The sequence below is a fragment of the Rhipicephalus microplus genome, chromosome 6 (genome assembly GCF_043290135.1).
Source record: "Rhipicephalus microplus isolate Deutch F79 chromosome 6, USDA_Rmic, whole genome shotgun sequence".
Taxonomy (NCBI): domain Eukaryota; kingdom Metazoa; phylum Arthropoda; class Arachnida; order Ixodida; family Ixodidae; genus Rhipicephalus; species Rhipicephalus microplus.
In genome coordinates this window covers 30,702,584-30,722,489 of record NC_134705.1, presented here as the reverse complement: position 1 = coordinate 30,722,489, position 19,906 = coordinate 30,702,584, and the positions used below count along the sequence as shown (strand labels likewise).

At 45.4% G+C, this 19,906-nt stretch overlaps 1 protein-coding gene across 1 annotated transcript in view; it reads left to right on the top strand.

Moving 5' to 3' along the window:
* Positions 1-19,617, top strand: part of Syx5 (syntaxin 5) — a 58,657-nt gene extending 39,040 nt beyond the window's left edge. The window contains exons 7-10 of the mRNA XM_037419213.2: positions 6,826-6,882; positions 8,682-8,897; positions 9,679-9,800; positions 19,362-19,617. Of these exons, the coding sequence (XP_037275110.1) occupies positions 6,826-6,882; positions 8,682-8,897; positions 9,679-9,800; positions 19,362-19,521 (555 nt within the window). The 3' untranslated portion in view covers positions 19,522-19,617. The remainder of the gene's footprint in view (positions 1-6,825; positions 6,883-8,681; positions 8,898-9,678; positions 9,801-19,361) is intronic.
* Positions 19,618-19,906: the final 289 nt, after the last annotated feature.

Below are 19,906 nucleotides of genomic sequence, written 5' to 3'. Positions count from 1 at the left end.
TATTCAGGGATGCTGGTGGTGCATGCATGTCCTTTCTCAGTGCTCCCATGGTTAAGCTACTGGCATTGAAAAATCCAATATAATTCATGTGTTATTGATGGTACTGTACTGCGTGGGGATATACATAATCACCAATTTTCATTACTAAGTATGCCACACATACATATAGAGTGGCAACTTTTTTAGCGAAACTTGAACAAAAATGGCTACTTTTGGCGACTTTTCACTTATCATTTGGCAAATTTCACTCGGAAGTCAGTGGCAGCCCTGTTCCTGATGGTGTGTGCGGCAGCAGTGGTTTTTTCTGGATAGTGTTATCGACATTGTTCTCAGGTAAATGATGGCACCATTAAGGTCCATACCAAGGATGACATCTCTCGAGCAATGCTGTAGTATGACGAAGCTTGTGGGATAAATCTGGCTGTTGATGGTGACTCTGGTTGTGCAGATTTCTGCCGGCGCAACTAGGTTACCTCTAGCTGTACAGATTTCGGGGCCTTCCCAAGCTGTCCTAACTTCCTTCAACTTTGCGGCTAATGTCCCACTGATCACGAAGTAGACGGCTCCGGTCTCGTTGAGAGCTGTGATGCTGTGGCCCTTGATGAGAACGTTAAGGTCGCTAGTTCGTAGCCTACAACGGTTTGTACCACTGCTTCGATGTTGCGTCATCAGATCTTCTGGCCGTGAAGTTTCGATGTCGGGACCATGTTGATGTTCCAGTAGGTTCATGAGGTATCGTCGCGTCGGCGGCTGGGGATCTTCGGCAGCTTGTCATACAGAAACTGCACCTCCATCGATTGCTGCCTTTGGTTTTCTAAGTATAGCCCGGGTATAGCCAGTGTACCGCCGGCGGTGAGGCGACATGTAGCGGCTAAGGGACGGCGAAATGGGAAGATTTTCGGGGTGTCGATTGCGCTGCTGTGAGGTAGTCGGTGATGTCGCGTGGTTTTTCACCTCGCTGTAGACATGGCCCGTCAATAGCGAAACCACGCAGTCCCATCTGGCGATACTGGCAGGGGCAGTAGGTGTGGCTCGCCTCTCCACAGTGGTAGCAGAGAGGTTAGCAGAGAGGTCGGTGGCCAGGGGTGTGCCACATATCGGTTTTCCTTGGAGTATTGCGCTAACCGGCAGATGGATGGTATGGCGTCGATGGTGGCAGTGGCTGGCAGCGGAGCTGCGACAGTGTGGCATCTCGACGTTGGCGTGAAGGGGAGCATAGTGTCGGGCTGCAGCAGCGTAGCTTATCGCTTGCGGCTGAGGCTGTTGCAGTTCGGGGGTCCCAGCAACTGCTGGATTTCTTCTTGAATGATGTCGGCGATTGAGGCAATTAGGGGCTGGCACGACGACATCATTCGGCGAAGTTCCTCTCGCACCACGGCTCTTATGGTCTCGCGCAGGTCTTCTGAACATAGCGATTGAATATCTTCGTAACCTGGCATCGACCGGTAATTGAATTGCCGTGTGTGCATTTCTAGTGTCTTTCCGATCGTAGTCACTTCCGAGAGGAATTCCTGAACGGTCTTCAGTGGGTGTTCCATCAATCATGCGAGTTCCTGTTTAATCTTTCGCATGACGAAACAAGCTGTCTTCTCCTCGGGCATTTCTGGGTCATTGTGACGGAACAGACAGGTCATTTCTTCGATGGAGATCGTTATGTTCTCGTTTGGAAGTTGTACCCATGTCTCCAGAAGAGAAACAGCCCTTCTCTTGCAGGTGATGCTCCCTAACATGTCCAGAAATGTGCTACGATAGATATCCCAGGTTTTAAGCCCAGACTCCCAATTTACAAAAAAGGTCCTTGTTGCATCTTCCAGGTAGAAGTAGACGGGACACAGCTTCTCTTCCATGTCCCAGTGAGTAAGAGTGGCCACACTGTCGTAGGTCTCCAGCCAGGTCTCCAGGTCTTCACTAGACGATCCACGGAAGCTCGGTGGCTCTTTTGGTGGTTGCATCACTATTATTACAGGGGACACAGTGGCCGTCATTTTGCCTGTCTTAGTCACTGCAGCTTTTGGCTTGTCCGGTAGGAGTCCATGCTGCGGGGGGTAGTCCTTTCAGTCGAGGGCTGGCTCGGCTGTCTGTGATGTGGTCGGTGTCTTCGTCACGTTTGGGGCTTGGCTCATGGCTGGAGGGGGGAGTTCGGTGCATGGACTGAACTCCCCCTCCAGCTGTTTATTTGGCCGAACTTGTGGCTGGTAATCAGAAACTAAGATTATAGCGATACACACTGGCACTGATAGAGGGGACCAGAGTGTTGGTCGTCGATCATTTGACAAGTGGTGAAGTGCATCGGCATTTATACATGTGCCTTCGAATATTCTAGCGTTATCGATAACGGGCACGTAAGTTCCAGAATAACTTGTAATGTTTGCATTGCGCGCGTAATCTTAACAAAATGATCAACAACAGTACCGAAGCTTCTCAAACACTGCAGGTGCGGTTTGCGCAGAACATGACTTACAGTGCAACGGGTGATAACAAAACTTGAGGAAGGAATGTGGCAATATATATAGTTTCAAAAGAATATTACTGGCTAACTGGGTTTAAATATATGAAATAAAGTTCAGTGAAAAACATAAACATTTATTCTGAGCTTTCAACTGGGGTCTCAATCTTTGTCAGAGATGCGATCGATGCATTGAGTTCAAGTCTAAAAACAGATTTTTGTGGTATATACAGAGGTACACACCATCGTAATTCGTTGAAACAGAATGAGGGGAGAGACGAGGAAAACTGCAAAACGGTTCTGGAGGTCACTTGTTTTTTTTTTATTGTGGTGCTTTTCCCCCCTCGAATTGCACACGTAGCCCCATCTCCTTTGCCATTTTCATTTTTTATTTATTGATTATTAGTTTGTGTACTGGCCCTTCCTCTTGCTAAGTTTCAACAAATATGAACTCTGTGCTTACGAATCACAATAGTGTATGTCCCTGTGTATATTGTGGGAATCTGATCTTAGACTCGAACTCAGTGTACTGATCGCATCTTTGATAAAGGCCTGTCTGTGCCTAGTCGAAAGGACTCGCAAAACAGACTAATTTTGCCGAGTTATGAGGGTCCGTTATAACCACATTCATCTAAGAGTCCAACCAGTCTTGATACCTTGTATGATCCACGTGTGGAAATAAAAAGCTTGTTGAGATCACGATGCGGACACATTTATCCTAAAGCCAAGTGATTCCACCCATGAATGGTTCCCCCCCCCCCCCCCCCCAAAAAAGCATTAAGTAGGTTGGTTACAATTAGACCGGCTCATATGTGATAAAAAAATAATAATTGCAAAATGAGGCATTTTTATTTGCATAGTAGGGTTCGAAAGGTGGGAGTGAAGTTGCTATTATGGCTACAGTGGAGAAAGAGCATTGGACATTGTGCAATGTGCCGGTAAAAAAAAAAAAAGCTCGAATGTTTCCAACTACATGCCCTCTTACTGCAGCGGCTGCATGGAGGAGTGTTCTTCCATGTAATAGCGGTTTAACACATCACCTACCCTCCGTAAATCTGTCACAGTGGCAGTTATTCATTTCACAACACACAGAAACGTTGCATACGCATCGTAGCTATGTCTTTTCTTACAGGCAAAACAGCAGCGTGCAATAGCTGCACTTTTGAACCCGCTAGAAAGCTTCAGGTGTAAATATGAGCTGCACCGCCTCTCGGAGGCGACATGAACCTCTCAGTGAGCAAACTGCCTCCTTCTAGTACAGTGTACCCCCTTTCTTTTAAGCAGAGCCACCGCAAAGAGCTACATTGATTCCGTACAAAACTGCAACTTTGAAGAACATCGGCAACTGCCACCAAAAAGCAACCAATGCTGATAAGGCCTAGCCTACGGTTCTACATGTTATCGCGGGAAGTTTGTACTAGACAACACGAACATCGGGCATCGAAAAGATAGCCTTCAAGCACTGTTTCAAGAGCAGCGTGCATGCTACAATGTTTAGGTTTGCAGCCGGAAAATCAACAATGACAAAAGTCTGTCGAGCTTGTGCAAGTCCGCATAGTGGTAGCAAAGGTGAAAGCTTGTTTTGAGTTTGAGGATGAGTAGCAAACACGATAACGACATTTTTTCTGCGAGGAAACTTGAAGCGCACTTAATGAGGATGCGATCACTTGTTCCATGTGGAGTGCACGTGGCCTGCTAGCGGCTGGGGCCATGCCGGCACCGATCAGCTGCCACAGCGTGCTTTTTTTTTACTCGCTCCAGTTGATGTAAGAGGGCATCAATTTACTACTGTGCAAATACGGTACATAACTATTCTAAGAAGAGCCTCTTAGTTGCTGAAAAATTCATCCTAGTCAGGGGTGCAAACCCAGGACCAATGCCTTTTTGGGACAGTTGCTCTATCAATTGAGGTAACCAGGAAGCTAGTAATTGGTGGCATGAGGGTGAATTCATTGACAGCTCGAAGTACATGGACACAAGTATTGCACATGAGCTCTGTCGAAATCCATGAGGTGGTGGGAGGGTTAAGAAGGGGAAAAAAGACAACCACCTGTTTGTAGCACGAAGCCACAAGGACTTTTGCGCCACCTTGTGGATTTCCACAGAACTCATTTGCAAAACTACTGATCACGACCAAGTTTTGAGTGCATCTATGATGCGCGGAAATAAAGAAATCTGATTTCTCTCGACGAAACAGTGGGTGTGGTGTGTCTTTTATACGAGTAAATGCAGTAAACCTTTGGAGCAAGTCACACGTAAGGCTGCACATGCAAGGCGACCAGACGATGGTGCATGCAGAGCATGGGGATGCACTGGCAGAGCACAGTTGAAAGGCGGGAGCGGGGAGACGTGCGACCATTCATTGCAAAGAGAGGTGGCGTAATGCACACCGCTTCACCCCATGGCCGAGCTTGAGAGGCGTATTGATGGTTTCGGTGTTTGTAAACAAACTGGCTCTCACCGAACGGCCTACCCCAGCAAACTTTTGGTGCGGCACTTCCAGCAATGCTTTTTCAAGGCCCTGGTGGTGTTTTGGTGGCCTGTTTAAGTTTGCTGCTCTATTATTTCTGGCACATTTCTTAGGATGTGTTTGGGGCAACGTCTAGCGGCTACATGAAGGGGCTCGACGTAGCGCACGGCTCGCGTGGCCGACGGGCACCTTGCAAAATATACGTCCTGGCGTTCCGATAAGCACGGCCCCCTTCTCTATGTGGCCTGCTCTGAGAGTGGTCGCGCCTATACAAACAGAAAATGCATAAATTGCTGGAGACGCTTGTCAGCCAACTTAATTGAGCCAGTTGGTTCTGCATGCCGACGATGTAGATGCGCTTTGAAGACGCAGACCGGGAACCTGTCTTTTCCCTGCCCACCTCTTAAAAGCACCCCAACACTGTCGACATGCAGGAGAAGATTCGCTCGATTCATAATGAATTTGTTCAATTCAGCTTTTGGCCTAGAACTCTAAACCTTTTCTTGTTGAACCTCGAACATGTTTGTGTTTTCGTCTAAGCACCCAACCTCAAGATAAAACACTTATTTCTGCGTCTGTGTCACACCGCACTTTTTGAAGAAACCAGCGGCAATCAGAATCACTCGCAATCTGATGTGTTCGTGTGACTGAGAAATTGTAAAATGCACTGATGTGATAAGTCAACTGCGGCTGCAGGGTCACACGAACTATTATGGTTTACTCGCTATTCATGAATCATACTTTGAAGTCAAGCCTGTCTAAATATACAGTCAATGTTCATACCCAAAATAAAAATTAGCTTGAATGTAGCGATGTTCATTAGTGACAGAAAGACAAGTGATGAGTTATATTTGCTCACACAGATGAGAGCCTACTCGACGGCATCACTTAAAAAAAAATCAAATGCAACGACAACGGAACGTGCACACCACGACGTACATGTTGTGCGGCGATTCATGTCAAGCGCGGCTACTTGGAGTCCTGTGCTGTGTAGAACAGTACACATCATTGATATCGCTTAAACTATAAAATAAACAGGTTTGCGATAACTTTTCAGTGTTAGCTTTTACGTTTTGCTACCCATTTCAGGTGTCGGTACACTTGTTTGCCACGAGTGAAAGAGGACAGCGACCGGTGTGTTCCCGGTAACCGGGGGGGCCTTTGACTAGTGTAACATCTGAGTATCGTCTCTGTGCCATTAGTCTGCGCTGAGCTTTACATTGCCTTCGATGAAGTGGGCAGAACAAACCTGCGTGCTCTCAGTGGGAATTCAGTTTTTTTCGCGTGATCGCTGCAGTGCAGGCACTCTTTCTATCGTTATCAGTCAGAAAACAACATTTTGACTATCATATAAAATAAATTCAGGCATGTAGACTGCATCCTGACTTGACACAGCTGTGCTCGAGTTGCCAGCGCTTCACGGGAATAATTTTATCTGCATAAAACATCTGAACCCAAGCAGTCGCGGCCAGCAACAAACACTAAAACCACGCAAGAACAAGCTAAACCGGAAGTTTCCAGGGGTGTTTTTCCGGTGAACGCACAATGTTTCTAGAGACCGGTAGGCTCTGGCAAAACAGTCTATAGAGTAAAAAATATGCATACAAAGCCACTGCAGACCCAGCAATGCAGCCAAGCCTAGATGGCACATATTGAAGTGCTTTCAATTATCCAAATATCAAGCAACATCTGCTAGCATGGAGTTTACAGTTTCGCACCAAAACCAGGCAAAAGTCATTTGCTTTTTTCTTTGTAATGTCGCTATTGGCGACGCAGCAAATAGGCCATGCGGGTATTGGCCGATTTCTTGCTCGTGCCTGAATCATTGCGGTGATTAAAGTATCTCAGGGAAGCTCTGTTCCAATACTGTGATTCTTTGTGTCAATAATGTCAATTTGCTTCTGTGCAGTCCAAACTGGCAGCTATGTCTAACGACTTCAAGAGCATCCTAGAAGTTCGCACAGAGGTAATGTGCTTTGTTTTTATCGCATGCACACTGAATTTTTGTATTACCATTAAAAATTACCAAACCTGCTCTTTGACAAAATGTGCTAGACACCACAACAGCCCTCTTTTCAAGATACTAGAAGATGCTAAAAAATTTATTTAATTTAGATGACCTCAGGAAAAAGTGTTAACAGCTGCAGTGAGCTCATTGTGAATGCATAGCGCTGACACTGTCAAGAAAGCCTTTTCTCTGTATAGATTCATGTAAAATATTTTGTGCTACTGCAGACAGTGTTCTTATTCTTTGGAAATTTCTCTGCAGATTTCTCCGGGAGCATTCGTCAGCTTTCTTTGAAAAAATTAATTTATTGTGTGAACTGCATTGCTCTTGAAGATGCAGTAAAAAATTGTTGCATTATTGTGCGATGGGGATAATGATTCTAGTTATCCTAAAGGAACTGTATAGTTAAATAGTACATCAGTTTAGACAGCTAATTAATCTATTACAACTCTGTAGTGATTAGTTGTGTCATAGTGGGATAATTAAGAGGAAAATAAAGCCACATTTTGTGCTGAAAATTTAGCACAAGAATGTCAGCATGATGTCACAAATTTTAATGCCTTGTATTGTGGTTGTATTGGTTCAGATTCTGATGGCTGGTACTTCTGATGACCACGACTTCTGAGGGCCAGACTATTTATCATGTTCATCAAAGTGTCTTATATGCACTTTCTTGTTAGTTATTTGTATTCTACAGTTAATGTAAGGCAATGTGAGCCGTTAAAGACTCGGAACCATAGTGACAGAAAAGTGTGTCCAAAATAACTACACCTTACACATTGTCGACTTCTGGGGGCCAGACTATTTATCGTGTTCATCAAAGAGTCTTATATGCACTTTCTTGTTAGTTATTTGTATTCTACAGTTAATGTAAGGCAATGTGAGCCTCGGAACCATAGTGACAGAAAAGTGTGTCCAAAATAACTACACCTTACACATTGTCACGGTACAAAACAAAACTATGCAATTTGCTATAGACCTGTTTACATATTTGAAATCAGGATAGATACCTATCTAAACAGCAAACGCTTTATTGTCCTAGGCTACAGATCGAAGAAGCGTTTTTTTTTTTTCAAGTATTATCTCCCCTTGTGTAAACTTCTTTAACAGCAGTAATACGGAACGACAAGCTAGTTGGTTTTGTTGCATATGAAGCTTTAGCGCACACACACGAGGACAACTACAATAGAGACACAGGGGCCAGCGCAGATAATTGGAAATAATTTCTATGAGGCTAAAATGCTTCGTTAGACAAGTTGACTGGAAAGCCTATGCAGGTAATTTAATTTCAGTTACATTGTTACTTATTTACACAGGCTGGATTGGATGCTTACACCTGCAGGAAAGCAGTGTTTCATGGGATCTTGCTGGGTACCTTCTAAGCAAAGTTTTCCTTTTCTTTAGTTTTCAGGTTGACAGACATGGTTACAAAAATTTGACATACTCTTCAAGTTTTTTTAGTTTGCTGGATGACTTCATCGTAAATTTTGACAGAAGTCCTGCTGACACATGCATTTATGTGAAATTGATGTCTGGCTTTGTCACTTGTGAAGGGCCTAAGGACCATGGGGAATGTTCATTGTATAGCTAATTATATTTACAGCCATGGTACATCAGCCATTAAGGTGGTCATGGGCTGAATCGGCCCTTGTGCCAAAAAGTGAAGGACATTGCTTGATGAAGCCATAGCTGCTCTGACCTGTGACACTGCTGTTTGATGATAGTGAAGTGATAAATGTGGACACATTATTGTGCAGAACCTGAAGCACCAAAAAAGCCGACGCGAGCAGTTCGGAACCCATGGTGTGAATGCAGCGCTGCCCCCGTCGGCCATGGGAGGCGGGTCTGTGCTGTTAGCGGATGAGTATGCTTCGCAGCAGGGGGCGTCCGGAGACTTTCTTGCCATCAACATGGACGAAGGACCACGGCATAGGCAGCTGCAGCAGCAACAGCAGCTGCTGCTGGACGAGCAGGTGCAAGATAAAAGAGGGCAGTTTTGGAAGGGACATAAACAGGAAAGCTTGTCTCTTAGGGGAAGGCTGGGTGTAATGAACTTTGTTGATGTTCAGTCAATTTTCTGTGCTTCAAATGGCAGTCAGATAGTCCTGGCTGTTGAGTTTAGTGGTTTGCTGTTGAAATTCAGGCTACGTTTCCTACAATGGTGATACCAAACTCTGGAATAAGGGGGGTGTAGGAGTGTGAAGGAACTGTTTGGTGAGAGGCGATGTTTCTTTTTTTCCTCATTTGATTGTTTATTTACTATGTAATCTAACCTGTGGGAAGGGTGCTTCCATTATTTTCTCAGTTGAGATTGGTCCTAATGTTCTGAGCAATAAAAAGCTCTCAAAGATCAAAGACTGGTCAAAGGAGGGCACAGATGATGGTCTTGTGGTTTATGTAATGAAGAAGCATTAGCATCCAAAGTTCCAGAGAAATACATTCAGAAGCGAGCATTTTTGTGAAGCATGGTCATCAGTGCATTTGGTACTTCTGTGATGCTCAATTTAAAGTGTGTGTTGACAACTAATCGTGCAACAGCAAAACTCTGCTAAGATAACTTTATCTGCTCATCTTTTTAAAATTTATCGTGGGATTTGAATGTATGTGCATGGTTGAAAGTGTGGCTTTTGGAAGGCATTGCCCTTCTTTCTTCTTTAGTGGCTGTTTAATGACTGCGTTCCTTTTAAGCATGGCTGCCCTGTGGGGTAAACGACACAGCAAAGTGATACATGCTGTGAATACAATGACATGCAGGATGCATACATACAGAGCCGTGCAGACACCATGGCCAGCATTGAGAGCACCATTGTGGAACTGGGCTCCATTTTCCAGCAGCTGGCAGTCATGGTAAAGGAGCAAGAGGAGATGGTGCAGAGGTGCGTGTGTTTGTGTGAGATGGGAGCAGAGCTTGGCGACCCATCTATAAAGAGGCTGCATTTTATAATATAAATAGCCAAAGCATTGTTAATTCTTCAAGAGAGCGAGGTAAGCCCACTTACTACAATCTTGCATTGCAGCATGAGCAGCAGCCATGAGCCCATGGCTTCTTTTTGTGTTCACAAAAGGAAAGTGGAACATCAGTTGCTGCAGCCATCTTCAATGGGCTTTCATTCAATATAACAATATTGACCCAAAAGTATTTTATGCCCAGGTCCATTAAGACTTCAGTGACACATTTCAGTCACGGAAATGGTATGGAAAAACTTTATTTAGGTTTGTCGGGGCATAAACTATCACGTAGCGGGCTGCTCGCACGTCAGGACAGATATGCCTAACCTCACCACCACGTCATGGGCCCGTTGGATTGCTCATAGCTGAGTCCTTAAATCATTACTGCGTGGGGCAGCATCCCGCTTTAATGATGTAAAACTTACAACCCAAAATTGCTAGGTACCACCAGAGGATGACTCAGCTGGCTAAGTTTAAGCAAAGCACGCATGTGTTTGACGTCCGAGTTTCTGGGTAAATAGCCAAAGCATCGTAACATCTTTACATAGTGACGTAAGCCCGCTTACAACAATCAGTCACGGGTCGAAAAAATGCGCACACCAGAAAGCGCAGAAAAAAAATTTTTTGTCAGTGGGAGTCGAACCCACAATCTTTTGGCCCGCGACAACAAAGGACTTTCATATCTATGTCCTTTGAGAATGCTTTCGGTAAAGTGAATTAATGCATCATATCTCTAACATACACGATTAGTTCAATGCATAGCACAACACGCTGTGCAGGTGCCTTGAAAAACAATTCCTACATCCATCTCCAGCACCTGTTTGATCCTTCTGATGCACAAAGTGACGTAACCTTGATCATGGCAAACATTACACTGCACTGGTTTAGTTGGCCCTCTGCACAACAAAACAATTCCTTAGCCGTGTAGTGGTGCTGTTTGTGCTGCGCACTTACAGCGGTTCTTTGCCGTGCTGCTTAAGTGACCCTAGCGCCGCCCCGACATGAGCGACATGTCGAGGAAGCCTTGCTCGGTCGTTAGCTGCGCATGAGTGACATACTCCGAAATTTAGTGTGTTGGCAAAGTGGGTGTAGTCACAGCAGTGGGCAACGCCTACTGCTATTAGCTCTGTGGGCTCTCACAGCGAGAATGTCACTCTCGGAGCGAACGGACAGAGCAGATGCAGTCGAAACCAAACAAACACATTTATCTAACTACTTTTACAGCGACGATATCGTCACCGAATCAAAATACATCAGTTGTGATCAACACGCTAAAACAACCTTACACAGTATTCCACAGCACTCAACAACTTGCATAAGAACATACACAAAGCAGCGTCACCAACGCTCAACTCACCACGAAGGCCCACAAGTGACGACCCACTGTGCCATCCTCACGGGCCCACCGCAAAAGATGACCGTTCTCGAACTGCCACACGCCAAAGAGTCTCGCCATTGTGTCATGTGCTGCCCCCCAGACTCACTGGGGCATCATTTCTGGCGCTACCGCACTAACCATAGTGATTATGGTGGTGGTGATAAACGCTCGCGAGCACAACGCCATCTAATGCTTGATGAGTGTGAATCCTAAATGCAGCCTATCTGTGAAACCAGCGCTTTCCTCTATTTTTTTCAGGGCCTGGGTGAAAGAGCGGATTTCTATGGGAAGCGGCCGTTAGTGTTAGTGTGGCGTGTCGCCGCCAGGCGCTGCAACTGGAGTAGATATGCCGCCGCGTCGTCCCTCGCTCAAAAGAATGTGCGGCTGCATTCCAGGCTGCTATATGGTTTGATATTCGGCTGTATTCGCATTGTTTAAGGTATAATGGAAACTTGTAAACGAGACTCTTGAAGCACTTGTTGTTCTGGACAACCAGCTCATTTCAAACGCATGTGCTGTTCGCGACTATTTGATTGAGGCACCCACACATCGTCTACTAGGCTGATACCAGATAGTTCATGTGAGTAATCCACAGAAGGTCGTTTTGTCATTGTGACGTTCGCTTGACTGAGAGTTGCTGTTGACTAACTGAAAGTTGATTTTTGAGAGACACCTTTGCCAGGAGCTGGTACTGAAAGCATCAGTGCCTAATGTTCCCTGATGCTTGCTACTGTCTAGTGGCATAGCGCATTATGCGCAAGCCTTGAGTTCATGCGCTAAATAGCACAAAATGCCCTAGACTGCTTCCCGGGATTTAGGTGATCCGTTCTCTTCGCAATAATTTATTACATGTGTAGCCACCGAGAGAAAGCAAGTGTCAGAAAATGAGAAACTATGCCAGGTCATTTCACTATTTGAGGGCTTTAAAAAAATGAAATTGTTGCGAAACGAGAACACCTCCATATGCGGTGCGATTTCTGCAATCATGGCCTATGTTTTGAACAAGCGCTTTTAAAGTCTGAAGTCTAATGCCAACTCTCAACTCGAGCCAAGGTAACAGGCTTGAAAAATGCAGCCTGTGATCAGTTGCTTGAGCTTGTATGTGTATTCGTGGATGGATTGTTGTAGGCCTAATATCTGGCTGCTCAGCTCTGTTTCTTTCTCCTTCCCTCTGGCCTCTTAATTCGGTAGCTAGTACAATAGAGATTGAATGACTGTAGACACGGACGCTTTTTCGCATTCTAGCACGCATTCATTATGACACAGTTCATGATAATTGTCGCTTGTTTCGCCGATAACTCATGTGGTGTCCATGGGCTCCTATTCAGCTTCAGGCGTAGTAATGTTAGCGTTGCCCATGGCAGTGATCACGAGGCAGTGTTGCTACTGATACTCATTTGTTGACTGTTAAGATGCAGCACACTCTCGTTTGGTGATACCAATTGCGATGCTTCCAAACGTGAGGAGTAGTCTTCAGCCACCACTTAATATAATTTATAAAATATTCATGTTATAAATGACGGCTATATATATGAGTGTAGTAAGAGACCAATTGTCCTGCCTGATTGCTGCAACATCCTCCCCGAACACCAGCAGCATCTGCAATTTCACGGAACTACAGCCATAACGTAAGGCAATAGCCTTAAATGCCTCATCAAAAGCAAAAATTGGATCGCCAGCAGTGTCTGGTATTCCTCACCTCGGTGGCGACAACACGAGTGTTGCAGCAAAATCATCATTACGTGACGACAGATCATAAAGCAAAAGCCAAGAAGGAACATATGAAGGCAGATCATAAAATTTTGTGCCGAAATAATCCCGAGGGCTTTTTACATTCCCATTTGTCGCTGCTCCGCGCTCTTTTGCACGCAGCTTTTTTATAAGCTACAGATGCCACCGAAAAGCCGCCGCAAGGCAAATCAACAGGGAGCCGTTTCGGCAACCTTGACATCGGCATCCACTCAGCAGCAGCATGCACAGCCAGAACCGGCACACTCCAAGCGCAAGCCTCAGCAGAACAACAGCCATGTCGCTGCCACCCACTCCGAGGCCTCGAACGAAGGGAAGGTGACAGCTGGTCCTTCCTCCTCCCCCTCCACGACTGTGGCTTCCAGCGAGGGACGAACCTCTCGCAACAACACTGAGGTAGAAGTATCGTTTGCCTCCAGTTCCTCATGGGAACACCGCATGCCAGCCTCGTTCACGCCCAACACCTTCGATATGACGTGGGCAGAAGTCGGAGGCTTCAGTTTCCGCTTCCACGCCTTCATTCCACTCGCCCCCCAAGCAGACGCCGACACACCAGCTGGTGTGTCGGCGTCCCTATTACGGACCTCGTCCCCTTCTACAACAGTAGGAGAAAGCGGTGGCACCACCCCTCAGCCCGGCTCTGACTCACCAGAGGCGCTCGTGCCAAGGCCCCCGGCCCTTCCTGCGTAAGCGACCTTACAGGGGTGGATAGCACTCCCACAGGTGCCAACAAAATGGGTAGGAATGCAAGGCGAAAAACTAGCTGATATGGGTTTTCACATTTTGGGCTGTGTGATTGTTTACTGGCCCTCTGAACATTTGAATTGAGGCTCCTATGAACATGATCGCCAGGTTTTATAGCACAGCATATGGCATAGAATTAGCAATCAAATGTCACAATCAGCCAGAAATTGCTCGCCAAAATCGACATTGGTCATATACCATAATTACTCGAATCTAACGCGCACCTTTTTTCCGGTTAAACGAGTTCATAAATCACATGTGCGTTAGGATCGAGTACGAAAAAAAAAATGAATACGGTCATTCTATTCCCATCGGCATTTCCCAAATGGCCTCCCCCTACGTGCGTCGGCATGGCACGTCGGCCATTTCTGCCTATGTGTTTCCCATGTGCGGCACTTCGTACGTGTGCTGAGGAGTTCGTCATCTTGTACTGCATTAGCATCGACGGCATGGAAGGGCCGACTCCAAAAACTCGTCGAGTGCACGTTGATGCTGCTTTTAAAAGAAATGTCATCGCGTATGCCGAAACGGAGGAAATCGGGCCGCATCGCGGTCGTTCGGACCGCGATGTGGCCCGAACGACCGCGTGCTGGACTGACGGAAACAAAAGCAGAATATTGTCGACAGCACACATTCACGCAAAGGCTTTAGTGGACCACAGCAGGGTCGGTTTCTGGAAATTGAAGAGCTGCTCGTCGAGTATATGATTGAGCAGTGAGCGGCCCGTGACGACAGAACTGCTCCAAGTGCAGGCTATGCAGTTAGCCTTAAAAAAAGGGCTAATGCGGAGCCAGTTTAAAGCGAGCAGGTACTGGCTAACTAACTCTATGAAGAGAAAAAGCTTTTCCTCCGAAGGCGAACGGGCATATGCCAAAAGTTTCCGGAGGAGTACGAAGAAAAGCTTCACAGTTTTCAGAGGTTCGTCCTAAACTTGCGGCACAACAACGGCTACCTGCTTGGGCAAATTGGGAATGCCGATCAGGCGCCTCTTTACTTCGACATGCCTGGCACCACAACCGTCGAGAAGAAGGGGGCGAAGCAAGCAAGTTCGCGTGCTGACATCGGGCCACGGTAAAACAAGAGTCACGGCAATGCTCCGTTGCACGTCAGATAGGCCCAAGCTTCTCCCGTACCTCATATTTAGATGGAAGACGCTCGCGAAAGGAGTCGTTTTCCAGAGTGGTGGGATCGTGCGGGCCAACAAGAAAAATGGGTGCGTGTTGCAATCGATGTCTTACTTTCTTTTTTTCGTCGTGGAAACCGGGTGCGCGTTACAATCGAGGGCGCGGTAGAATCGAGTAAATACAGTACCCAAAGGCACACGGAGACAGCCTTTCGGCTGATTTAAGCATTGTAAGCTTCACCGTCACACTGATGTGCTGCGAAGTGCCTGCACTGCATTTACAGGGCTAGTCGCACTGTAGCATTGCACCAGCACACTCATGATTTCACTCAAGTGAGCTGAACATTTCAGCGGCTCGAAGTCATGTTGCACATTCATGTCTGGACTTAACTTCGTGCTCTCTTGTGATCGTAATAAGTATGCTTGCTAGGATATAATAATAAGAGCGAAAGCGCTCGAGATGTGCATCAAATTCTTGTAACTTTGCTGTTACTTAATGCATTCGGAATGGTTTTGCGACAGTTTATTCATAAGGAAATGAACTCTTTTAGAGAGAGGTGATTTGATGATTACTTAGAAATGTGTTGCCACATCTCGTTCAAAAAAGCATCTTGTATTTTCTAGAACAATGAACTGTGCTTTGTTCGATTGCTTTGTCTTGCAAACGCCTTTTGCCCGCATCTGTTAAAGTTCACTTTAACAAATATGCTCTGATGTGTGAAGCACTAGCACTTATTAGGATTATTTTGTTCATAGAGCACTTTTTGTCCTGCACACATAACTAAAGTGCTCGAGAACTCTAATTTTCTTAATGTTTTCATACAAGCACTTTAGTCGCATGCTTTGCTGTTGGTGTAACAGAAATCACTGAGGCATGACGCTGAGGGCACGAATTACTTTCATTTTGGCAAAGGTCTTTTAAAAGGTTCACCTCCAAGCAGTCGACTTGTGTCATGAGGGTCTCTTGGCAGGACATCACACACACGTATGTCGATGCAGCACAGGTGTGCTTAAAGTACTTACCAGTGGCATGCTGCTTATGTAGAGCAGTAGGCCTGTGTCGTGTCATCATCATCATTATCAGCCTGACTACATCCACTGCAGGACAAAGGCCTCTCCCATGTTCCGCCAGTTAACTCGGTCTTGTGCTTGCTGCTGCCAATTTATAGCCGCAAACTTCTTAATCTCATCTGCCCACCTAACCTTCTGTCTCTCCCGTAACCTTCTCGCCTTCTCTGGGAATCCAGTTAGTTACCCTTAATGACCAGCGACTGTCCAGTCTTCGCGCTACATGCCCAGTCCATGTCCATTTCCTCTTCTTGATTTCAACTATTATATCCTTAACCCCCGTTTGTTCCCTAATCCACTCTGCTCTCTTCTTGTCTGTTAAGGTTACACCTACCATTTTCCTTTCTATTGCTCGCTGCATCGTCCTCAATTTAAGCAGAACCCACTTTGTAAGTCTCCAGGTTTCTGCTCCGTAGCTAAGTACCGGCAAGATACAGCTGTTATATACCTTCCTTTTCAGAGATAGTGGCAATCTACCTGTCATGATTTGAGAGTGCTTGCTTTCAAATGTACTCCACCCAATTCTTATTCTTCTAGTTACTTCAGTCTCATAGTTCGGCTCCGTGGTTATTACCTGCCCTAAGTAGACATAGTCTTTCACAAATTGAAGTGGACTATTACCTATCTCGAAGTGCTGCTTTCTTCCGAGGTTGTTGTACATTACTTTTGTCTACTGCAGATTAATTTTAAGACCCACCTTTCTGCTCTCCTTGTCTAACTCCGTAATCATGAGTTACAATTCGTCCCCTGAGTTACTCAGCAAGGCAATGTCAACGGCGAAGCGCAGGTTACTAAGGTACTCTCCATTAACTCTTATCCCTAATTGTTCTCATTCTAGGCCTCTGAAAACCTCCTGTAAGCACGCGGTAAATAGCATTACGGAGATTGTATCCCTCTGCCTTACACCGTTCTTGATTGGTTTTCTTTTGCTTTATTTTTGAAACAATATGGTAGCAGTTGATTCCCTGTAGATTTTTTACAGGGTGTTTATATATGCTTCATTGACGCCCTGATTCCGCAGTGTCTGCATGACTACTGATATTTCTACTGAATCAAACGCCTTCTTGTAATATATGAAGGCTATGTATAGTGGTTGACTACATTCTGAGCCATTTCTCTATTACCTGATTGATGGTATGACTGTGGTCGATTGTTGAGTAGCCTGTTCGAAATCCTGCTTCTTCCTTTGGTTGATTGAATTCTAATGTTTTCTTAACTTTGTTAGCAATTACCTTTATAAATAGCTTGTATACCACGGAGAGCAATCTGATCGGCTTGTAATTCTTCAAATCCTTGTCATCTCTTTTCTTATGTATAAAGATGATGTCAGCATTTTTCCAAGACTCTGGTACTCTTCCCGTCAGGAGACACCTCGTAAACAAGGTGGCCAGTTTTTCTAACACAGTCTGTCCTACGTATTTCAGCAGATCTGATGTTATTTGATCCTCACCAGCAGCTTTGTCTCTTTGCATGCTCTCCAAGGCTTTTCTGATTTCTTCAATCACTACTGGTGGGGTGTCATCTGGGTTACTGCTAGTTCTTATAGTATTAAGGTCGTGGTTGTCCCGGCTACTGTAGATATCTTTGTAAAGCTCCTCTGCTATTTTAACTATCCGATCCATATTGGTAGTTATTTTGCCTTGTTTGTCCCTTAGTGCATACATCCGATTTTTGCCTATCCAAAGTTTCCTCTTCACTGCTTTGAGGCTTCCTCTGTTTTTCAGAGCGTGTTCAGTTTTCTCCGTGTTATACCTTCTTACATCTGATACCTTACGCTTATTAATCAACTTTGAAAGCTCTGCCAGTTCTATTTTGTCTGTTGTACTTGAGACTTTCATGCTTTGATGCTTCTTAATGAGATTCGTTTCCTGGGAAAGGTTGCCAGTGTCCTGTCTAACTACCGTGCCTCCGACTTCCACAGCACACCCCGTAATGATACTCGTCAGATTATCATTCATTGTATCTACGCTAAGGTTGGTCTCCTCAATAAGAGCAGAGTACCTGTTCTGAAGCGAGACTCTGAATTCCTGTACTTTCCCTCTTAGTGCTAGCTCATTGATTGGCTTCTTGCGTATCAGTTTCTGTCGTTTTTTCTTCAAGTCTAGGCGAATTCGAGACCGTACCATTCTATGGTCACTGCATTGTACCTTGCCAGCCACTTCCACATACTGCACGATGCCTGGGTGTGTAGTCATTATAAAGTCATTTTCCTTCTTATTTTCGCCATTAGGGCTCCTTCATGTTCACTTGCTGTTGCCTTGTTTTTGGTAAAAGGTACATTAAAAATCCGTAAAGTATTGCGTTCTGCGAAATCTACCAATAGCTCTCTTCTGGCACTTCTAGTACCGGGGCCATAATCTCCTGCTACCTGGTCTCCAGCCTGCTTTTTTCCTACCTTTGCATTAAAGTCTCCTATCAGTATAGTATATTGTGTTTTTACCTTACTCATTGCCGATTCCACGTCTTCATAGAAGCTTTCACCTGAAGCTTGATCATGGCTGAATGTTGGCGCATAAGCCTGTACCACCTTCATCTTGTATCTCTTATTGAGTTTAATTACGATACCTACCACCCTTTCATTAATGCTATAGTTTTCCTCTATGTTGCCAGCTATGTTTCCGTGAAATGAACCCCACTCCCAGTTCTCTTCTGTGAGCCAAGTCTCGATAGCAAAGGACATGTCCATTCTGCAGCATCGTATAGGCCCCATCTGCCCTTTTAACCTCACTGAGCCCTATTATATCCCATTTAACACCCTCTAGGTCCTGAAATAGTACAGCTAGACTTGCCCCACTAGATGAGGTTGTAGCGTTAACCATTGCCAAGTTCAGGCTCCAATGGCCGCCTGTCCGGACCCAGAGATTCTTTGCACCCTTTGCTGCGTTGTAGATGTGAGCGCCGCCGTGGTTAGTTGCTTCGCAGCTGTTGAGGACTGAGGGCCGTGAGTTAATTGACGTATGCATGTGGGAGCTAGTGGCCAGATACTGCACCAGGGTGGCCAATCCTTCTCTGGTGTGGGAGTGCGTTACCGGCGGTGATTACCGGTGAGGCTACACCCCAGGCCTCTCAATGCAGTTTCATCACCACGCGGATTTTTCTTTTCATCCGATTGGGAACTGCACGGCACCGGAGTTCGAACCACGGACCTTTTGCATGCGAGGCGGATGCTCTAACCACGATGCCATCGCAGCTCCCTTTTCTGAGTCGTGTACATAGGCTTAACTTAAGATCACCTGCTTCATGTGGCTGCTGTCGAGCAGGATGGGCACAAAATGCTGTTTAATCACACCATTGTGAGAGAATTTGTCTTTTGCTTGGCTCCGGAAGACCCGTAACTACACAGTCATATTGGTGAAGGGAGACTGCTCTATTTTGGGTGGCTTTTTGTTTGTAGTATTGACACACTATGGCTTGATACCATTTCAGGATTGATGCCAATGTAGAGGACACATCGCTAAACGTGGAGGCTGCACATTCAGAAATCCTGCGCTACTTCCAGTCGGTGACCTCTAACCGGTGGCTCATGATCAAGGTGTTCGCCGTGCTGATCGTTTTCTTTATTATCTTTGTTGTCTTTGTCGCCTGAAACAAGACGTGTACTGGGTGCCGTGAAGAAGCTTTCGGAGTAACCACATATACAGAAAATAATGTGTGTAAATCAACAATAAAAATTTGTTTCTAAGCTGTTTTGTGTTCATTTCATCAGATTGACAAACTGCTGGGCTAGTTGCATACTGTGCATTTGAAAACAGTGCTCATGACTTTTGTTTTACACATTCTGCCTGAATGTTTTACACATTCTATCAACGATTTGGCAGATTCTCATGGTTGTTGTATGTTTAGTGTGATTTCTTAATGTGAAGTGAAAGTACATGCTTCTCTGCATCCATGTGACTTCTCATTAGAAAATAACATCTTAATGAGAAAAGATCACGACACAAGCACTGATCAACTGCCAGAGTTTTTTTGCT